The sequence below is a fragment of the Octopus bimaculoides genome, chromosome 16 (assembly GCF_001194135.2).
Source record: "Octopus bimaculoides isolate UCB-OBI-ISO-001 chromosome 16, ASM119413v2, whole genome shotgun sequence".
NCBI classification, from domain to species: Eukaryota; Metazoa; Mollusca; class Cephalopoda; order Octopoda; family Octopodidae; genus Octopus; species Octopus bimaculoides.
In genome coordinates this window covers 50,292,234-50,301,190 of record NC_068996.1, presented here as the reverse complement: position 1 = coordinate 50,301,190, position 8,957 = coordinate 50,292,234, and the positions used below count along the sequence as shown (strand labels likewise).

Sequence of the window (8,957 nt, the reverse complement as noted above, 5' to 3'; positions counted from 1 at the left end):
ATATATATATATATATATATATATATATATATATATATAGTTAAAAAAAAAGCAATAACAAAAAACAAAAAAACAACAAAGTGAGGACGTGATATGGATAGTATTATTGGACGCTCAGGAAAGGAAAGATGGAAAGTTCGGAGAATGGAAGAACGGAGAAAGAGGAAAATGGTACCGATGCCCACGAGGTTACATTATGAAAAGACCGGAAGAGGAGGTGGTGGGGGAAATATATATATATAATGGCTACCTCTGATGAGTGCAGGATTACATAATCAGACTGTTACCTAACACACCATTGAATTGCTAGTGTGAAACCAATTGGTAAGATCGGCTGTAATGGATATAATACTGTACACTAAAATTACTATATATATGTGTGTGTGTATATATATATATATATATGTGTGTGTGTGTGTGTATGTGTTTCCAAAACACTTAACTTTTCAGGTGAGATGACAAAGGACTGAGATGCTGGCGCCTTGTTGTGCTCAAGAAGACTCATACTCCTCAGCAGAAGTGTTAAGGCCACTTCCTCTGCAACAGTACTGTGCTGGTGCCATGTGAAAGCACCCAGCATACTCTGTAAAGTAGTTGATGTTTTAGGAAGGGCATCCAACTGTAGAAACGATGTCAAATCAGACTGGTGCAGCTCTCTCGCTTGCCAGCATGGACAGCAGACGTTAAATGGTGGTGATGATTGCTTCACCTCCTCTGTCTTTGGGATTCTCTTTCTCAGTTTGTGTGTGTGTGTGTACGTGCATGCGTGCACACACAGCATTTCTTAACTCATTGCCTGCTACCAAGACTAGTATGCACACTCATTCTATACTTCTTATGTTAATTCTCTCTCTCTCTCTTTCTCTTTTGCTCTCTCTCTCATTCTTTCTCTTTCTCTTCTCTCTATACAGTGTAGAAACTTGACTGGAGAAATCAACCAGCCAAATGATATTTATATTGGCTTTTATTAAATAGAGATATTAACTTTAACTTTTTTTTTGTTGTCTCCACAGGTCAAGAAGAAATGGCTAAAGATATTTACAAACTGAATCAAGAAATAATGATTGCAAAACAGAACTCAGAAAGATGTCGATTCGATGTGAAACAAGAAAAAGTTGTATATGAAGAATTCAAAGAAAAGCTAGACAGCAGGCTTCAGGAGGAGGTATGTGTATAAATATATGTACATACATACATGTGTGTGTGTATGTGTGTGCATGTGCACACACACAGCATTCATTAACTCATTGCTTGCTACTTTATAAGCTCTCCATACCAGTGCAAACGTCTCTCTTGCACGCCACATCCGGTGCTTCTTATGTCCCACATTTCTCCCAGGGCGCTTACTCTGTCATGTGTGCACACTGACATTACACATCCAGCGGATCATGTTAGCTTCGTTTCTTTTGAGCCTATTCTATACTCATTCTATACTTTTTATGTTAACTCTCTCTCTCTCTCTCTCTCTCTCTCATTCTCTCTCCTTCTATCAGTCCTAGTGAGGGATTATCAAGCCATGCAAAATACTTTATAAGCTCTCCTTTAATACACCAGGCTAACAATATTGTTTAGATTAGTAAAGAACTCCACATATTCTTGTGGCACAATGGTGATGGATGAAAGGCACAATTTTTCTTGGCAGAAATTGAACTCAGAATGTACAGAGCTGGAACATATGCTACAAGGCAGTTTTTCTGACATTCTAACAACTCTATCCATCCATCTTGTATGTCGTCATCATCATCAACATCATCATCATTTAGCATCCATTTTCCTTGCTGGCATGGTTCAGATGGTTTGACAAGATCCACAGAGCTGCAGGCATTAGCATAGCTAGAGTGTGTGCTGCCCAGGGAAGCCTTTCAGTTTGCCACCCCCAGCCTCCACAAAAATTACATATTGCCTACAGCAGACCAAAAATGCTGTCCGGTGGGTGGGGGTGGACCACCCCTTCTTCCCACCCCCTCTAGCTATGCTAGTGGTTGAAGGGCTGCACTAAGCTCCAAAGTCAGCTTGGGGATGGTTTCTACAACTGGTTGATCTTCTTAACATCAAGAAGCAGGAAGCAGCAGACTGGGTCCCCACCCCCTACTCACAATCATGATGAGTGGTTCCACCCATTTACTTCTAAGTAGTTTCACAATCCATTGAACTCTCTAATATAGGCACAAGGCCAGCAATTTTGGAGGAAGGGGCTTAATAATTATATCGGCCCTGTTACATTACTGGTACTTTATATTCCAATGAAGGCACATGGCTCAATGGTTAGAGTATCAGGCTCATGCTCATAAGGTAGTGAGTTCGATTCCCAGACTAGGCTGCATGTTGTGTTCTTGAGCAAGACACTTTATTTCACATTGCTCCAGTTCACTCAGCTGTAGAAATGAGTTGCCTTTCCCTTGGATAACATCAGTGGCATGGAGAGGGGAGGCTGGTATGCATTGGCGACTGCTGGTCTTCCATAAACAACCTTGCCCAGACTTGTGCCTCAGAGGGGAACTCTTTAGTGCAATCCTATGGTCGTTCATGACCGAAGGGGGGGTGTCTTTACTCTTTACCCTTTTATTTTAGATTTCTGAACTCACTATGCCCATCCTCTCACAAAAAATAAAAAATAATTAGGTCTTTTGCCCATTTTAGAAACTAATATTAATGAACCTTTTAAGGCAATGAACTTGCAGAATGCTTAGCAGCATTTCATCCATCTTTACATTCTGAGTTCAAATTCCACTGAGATCACGTTTGCCTTTCATCTTTTTGGGGTCAATAAAATAAGTACCAGTTGAACACTTGGGTCAATCCTCATCGTTTAACGTTCGCTTTTCATGCTAGCATGGATTGGACGATTTGACTGAGGACTGGCAAGCCAGAAGGCTACTCCAGGCTCCAGTCTGGTCTGGCAATGTTTCTACAGCTGGATGCCCTTCCTAACGCCAACCACTCTGAGAGTGTAGTGGGTGCTTTTACGTGCCACCAGCACGAGGGCCAGTCACCTGGTACTGGCAACGGCCATGCTCAAAACGGTGTTTTTTACATGCCACCTGCACGGGAGCCAGTCCATCGGCACTGGCAACGATCTCGCTCGAATGTCTTTTCACGTGCCACTGGCACAAGTGCCAGGAAGGCGACGTTGGTAACGATCATGCTGGAGCTGTTTACGTGCCACCGGCACAGAAGCCAGGCAGCTGCTCTGGCAACGATCGCGCTCAGACGGTGCTCTTAGTGCTCCACTAAATCCCTCCTGCAAAATTGCTGCACAAGGGCAGCAATTTTGCGTGAACCAATATTAATGCATCTTTAAGAACCGATGTGATTATTGTTTTCTTTCTTTGCAGATGAATAAAAACAAAGAATTATTTCTAAAAACCACAAGTCAATCTCAACAGATCCAAGATCTCAATTTAAAGAATTCTGAACTTCAGACAAATTTGATGCTAGCAGAAAAAGGTAATTGGAAATATTTAATTAGTTTTGTCTGTTATCTTCTATCTTTTATTCGTTTCAGTCATTGCACTGTGGCCATGCTGGGGCAACACTTTGAAGGGTTTCTACTCAAACAAATCAACCCCAACACTTATTTTTTAAGTTAGCTACTTAGTTTATTGGTCCATTTTACTAAACTGCTAAGTTACAAGGATGTAAACAAACCAATGCCATTTGTCAAGTAATGGTGGGTGGACAGCAAAAAAACATACACACACACACACACACATGCTCGTACACACATGCACATACTCACAGACACACATACTCACAGAGACATGCGCACACACATGCTGACAAGCATACATGCACAAACACACACACATGCATATACATATTCACAGACAGACACACACACATACACATGCACATGTGTGTGTGTCTGTGAGAGTGTGTATGTCTGAGAGTGTGTGTGTGTGTCTGTAAGTATCATCATCATCATTTAACGTCTGCTTTCCATGCTAGCATGGAAAGCGGACATTAAACGATGATGATGATACTTACAGACACACACACATGCACCCACACACACACCCACACACACCCACATTCACAGACACACATACACACACGCTCACACTTGATAAAACAGACTCCAAACAGGCTGGTGTTGGTCTGTATCATCAAAACTTCTATTACATAGTAAAATTAATAAAATGAGTTGCTAGGAACTTGCCATGAAGAGTGGAAAATCCAAACATTTTGTATAATGTCCTTCTTCAGGGAAAAGTTGAAAAGAGGGAAATTAATGAGACACAACAGAATTGTGCATCCTCTAATTTGCAGTCAGTAAATGTAAAATTCTGCTGTGCTTCATTAATTTTCTTCTTTTCAACTTTTCCCTGAAGAAGGTCATTGTCCAAAACACTGGATTTCCCACTCGTCACAGTAATTTCATGGCAACTCTTTTTATTGGCTGTACTACATAATAAGCACCCAGTACACTCTGTAAAGTGGTTGGCATTAGGAGGGACATCCAGCTGTAAGAAACCAAGCCAAAGCAGATAGCAGGGATTGGTGCAGTCTTCTTACTTGCCATTTCCTGTCAGACTTCCAACTCATGCCAGCATGGTAAATGGACATAAAATGATGATCATCATCATCATGGTAAACAACAGCTTCTTTCAGTTTCCATCTTCCAAATGCACTCACAAGGCTTTGGTTGGTTTGAGGATGTAGTTGAAGATACTTGCCCAAGGTGCCACACAGTGGGTCTGAACCCAGATGGTTTGACAGGAACTGAAAAGCCAGATGACTGCACCAAGCTCTGCTCTCTGCCTTGACATGGTTCTAAAGCTGGACGTCCTTCCTAACGCCAACCACTTTACAGAGTGTACTGGGTGCTTTTTATGTGGCACCAGCACCAGTGAGGTTGCCATGTAACTTGCAAAATAAGATATCCTCAACTGAGGTGAGGAGTAGTATTGAGGGAGAGCAAAAGGGGTCTTGCATTAGAGGGGAAACCATGGCTACTTCATGTGGGAGTGGGGAGAGTTAAAGAGAGGAGAGAGAGAAAATGGTGAAGATATGGTGTGTAGGGGTGGGGTGAGTGGACTGGTTATTGAAGAGGGAGAGTTGGTAGGTGGGCTCATGAGATTGCAAAAGGAGAGTGGTAGATAAGAGGTGTGGGCAAGCTGGAGTAGCAGGGGTAGGGGGTATTGGAAGGATATGCTGTGGGGGAAGAAATTCAACAATGGCATATTGTGTGCAGGCAGGTCCATGAGAGACAACGGAGGGGAATGCAGTGGGTGGTGGACGTGGGTGAGGGGTAAGGTGGTGTCGGGAAGCTGGGTTGTGGGGGAGGTTTGTCAGTTGAGAATAGATTGTGTGCAGTAGGTTGGGGATGGGGAGTGGGCACAAAGGACATGTGCATGTGTTTGTGTATGGTTATTTATGTTTTTTATATATTAATATATGAATGTCTGTGTGTACAGTAATCCCTCAACTATCATTAGTGTTATGTTCCACCCCCACCCCACCCCACCCCCCAAGCGATTGTTGAAAATCCATGAAGTAGAAGCAGTACTGTACTGTATACTTTTTATTATTATTTTTATAATTTGTCTATATTTATTTTATCATAAATGCAAAACAACACCACACACTCACCTCCGAGTTTCATTTCCCATACAGTATGTCCGATTCTTTGTTTACTCATCTAAGGTACACTACGTATTTACTTTTATTATATTTTAATTAATGTCTTATACAGTGCAGTACCGTGACTGTACTCTTATTTATTATTTTATAAATTTTTAGGTGTGAAAATGCTTATTTTACCACAGAAATAATTAGAATCTAAAAGAAATATAAACACCAATCAGCCACAGAAACCCAAAATATACAGAGAAGTCCATGACATAAATTTACGTATATTAGCCTGAAAAATCCATGATGTACTAAGTGTATGATTGGTGAACTGTGATATGGCAAGGGATTACTGTGTATAATATATATATATATATCATCATCATCATCATCATCGTTTAATGTCCGCTTTCCATGCTAGCATGGGTTGGACGATTTGACTGAGGACTGGTGAACCAGATGGCTACACCAGGCTCCAATCTGATTTGGCAGTTTCTACAGCTGGATGCCCTTCCTAACGCCAACCACTCCGAGAGTGTATATATATATATATATATTTATGAACGTGTATGTGTATAAATATACACATATGTGTATATATGTGTGTGTGTATCTCTGCATTTGTATGTGTGTACTGGGTGTATCGCCAGGCTCATCTATTAAGAAATATGCCACAGACCCTTTGTGGCTGTGTGGTGATTTATACCCCCCACTCCCACCTCATCCACCAGTCATTTAGATGTAATATTTATTCACCTGCCCTGTCTTTCTTCTCTTATGCTCATATAGTGCAACCTATGTCCCCACCTTCCAGTCAGTGGTTGGCTCTGATTTCTTATTTGCACCAATTTACACTTGTGAGGGAGGGCCTTTTCAAAGCATCTTTTATTGTTTATCATCACTTTTTTTTTTTGTTCCTTTTTTTTTCAAAATCTTATTACTGCTGTGACCAACAAGCTTCTTCAATTTTGTAGTTTCATTTCACTTCTGTTTTTTCTCTCTCTCTTTCTTTCTTACTTTCTTTCTTTCTCTCTCTTTCTCTATCTTTCTCTTTTCTAAGTGAACATGGAAAGTGTAAAGTTAAAAAAATTTATAAAACAGAAAAACAAAAACAGAATTTGAAGTTCGAGATGAAGAAGAAGATGAAAGCAGAAAGAAAATAGAAAAGAATCAAACAAAAACACATATGCACATAAAACATAAATTTAATTCTCCTGTAAATAAACACAAATAAAGTTATATATTTCGCAATATATGTATGTATGTCTGTGGGTCAGTATTTAGATGTATATATTCTAATTATATACTTATTTTACTTTTGAAACATGTTTACATTTGCTCCATCTGTCAGTCTCTTCCCACACTCACCCTGTCCAATCTTCTTTGCCATTTATATTCACCTTCCAGTAACTTGAGGATATACCCCAACACCTCATTACCAACCACCATCTTTTTTCCCTTTCCAACTTGGGTAATCTTCCAATTCTATATTTAAAAGATGAGAAATTATTTTACATTTGACTGATATTTGTCCTCATCTTGTTTGTTGTTAACACAACATTCCGGCTGATATATCCTCCAGCCTTCTTCAGGTGTCTTGGGGAAATTTCAAACCTAGGTTCTCATTCCTAAGGTATTTTTAGATATTATTATTATTATTATTATTATTATTATTATTATTATTATTATTATTATTCAGGTCACAGCCTGGAATTGAACTCGGAATCTTGGGGTTAGTAGCCCGCGCTCTTACCCACTACGCCATATGCCCGATGTAATCAACTTGCCTCTTCCTCTTCCCTACAGCAAGACACTTGTTCCTGTCCTTCCTCTATCATTATTCTAACCCAGCTGTTCTCAACCAGGGTCCATGTAAGATTTTTGGGAGTCCATAGATGCAATATAGTAAATTGGGAGTCCATGGTAATTTTTCAGGAGCCATGAAAAAATTGTTTCAGACAATTAAAGTTTATGCATAATAAATTGGTCCACAATACACTAAATATTTTAACAATTTTTTTTAAGCAATTCCTAATAACATTTAATTATAAAAATACAACAGGATTTCTTAAACATCGAATAGCTATAGGGGTCCTTACTAATAAAATAGGAACTAGAGGGGTCCTTAGGTAAAACAATGTTCTAACCCCTCTTCACCTGGCACAAAGCTACCTCCCTCCATACCTCTACCCTTCTCACCTGAGGTGGTGTATTTGTCTTGCAAGTTATTTGGTGACCTCACCAGTGCTGGTGCCACGTAAAAAAACATGCTGTAGAATCTGTAAAGTGGTTGGCATCCAGTCTACTCTGTGAAGCAGTGTAATGTAAGCAATTGCCATTAAGTAGGGACATCCAGCCATAGAAACACTAACCTGAAGGTGGAGAGTTGGCAGAAATGTTTCGCGCCGGGCGAAAAGCTTAGCGGTATTTCGTCTGCCGCTACGTTCTGAGTTCAAATTCCGCCAAGGTCAATTTTGCCTTTCATCCTTTCGGGGTCGATAAATTAAGTAGCAGTTGCACACTGGAGTCGATCTAATCGACTTAATCCATTTGTCTGTCCTTGTTTGTCCCCTCTGTGTGTAGCCCCTTGTGGGCAGTAAAGAAATAAGAAACCCTAACCAAAAACAGACAATAGAGCTTGGTGTAGCTCTCCAGCTTGCTAATTCCTGTCAAACCATTTAATCCCTGCTAGCAGAGAAAAGGCACATTAAATGATGATAATGATGATGATGGCTACTACTACTACTACTACCACTACCACTACTACTACTACTACTACTACTACTACAACTCTACTACTACTACTACTACTACTACTACTACTACTACGACTACTACTACTACTACTACTACTACGACTCTACTACTACTACTACGACTATACTACTACTACTACTACTACTACCGCTACCACTACCACTACTACTACTACTACTACTACTACTACTACTACTATCAAAGGCAGTGAATTGGTAGAATCATTTGGTAGTTGGGTAAGATGCTTAGCCACATTTCCTCCAATTCTTTTTACAAGTTCAAATCCCTCCAAGGTTAATTTTGCCTTTCATCCTTTCGGGGTCGATGTAATCAACTTGCCCCTTCCTCTTAAAATTGCTGGTCTTGTGTCAATTATTATTATTGTTACGTTTTTTTATCTTTTTCTTTTTCTTTTTTTTTTGTCTTTTTTTTTTCAGCATTGCATCAAGAAATAACCCGGAAAGCTGAGAAAGTATATTTTAGGTAAGTATATTTTTAGGTGTGAAGGCACGTGTGGCCTAGTGGTTAGACACGTTGCACTTATAGTCATGAGATCGTGGTTTCAATTCCCAGGCTGGCTGTGCATTGTGTTCTTGAGCAAAACACTTCATTTCACATTGCTGCAATCC

At 40.0% G+C, this 8,957-nt stretch overlaps 1 protein-coding gene across 1 annotated transcript in view; it reads left to right on the top strand.

The window, feature by feature from the left end:
* LOC106879644 (centriole and centriolar satellite protein OFD1) overlaps positions 1–8,957 on the top strand; it is a 79,141-nt gene that overhangs the window by 42,906 nt on the left and 27,278 nt on the right. The window contains exons 15-17 of the mRNA XM_014929306.2: positions 1,014–1,165; positions 3,336–3,447; positions 8,766–8,811. Coding sequence (XP_014784792.1) covers positions 1,014–1,165; positions 3,336–3,447; positions 8,766–8,811 — 310 coding nt within the window. The remainder of the gene's footprint in view (positions 1–1,013; positions 1,166–3,335; positions 3,448–8,765; positions 8,812–8,957) is intronic.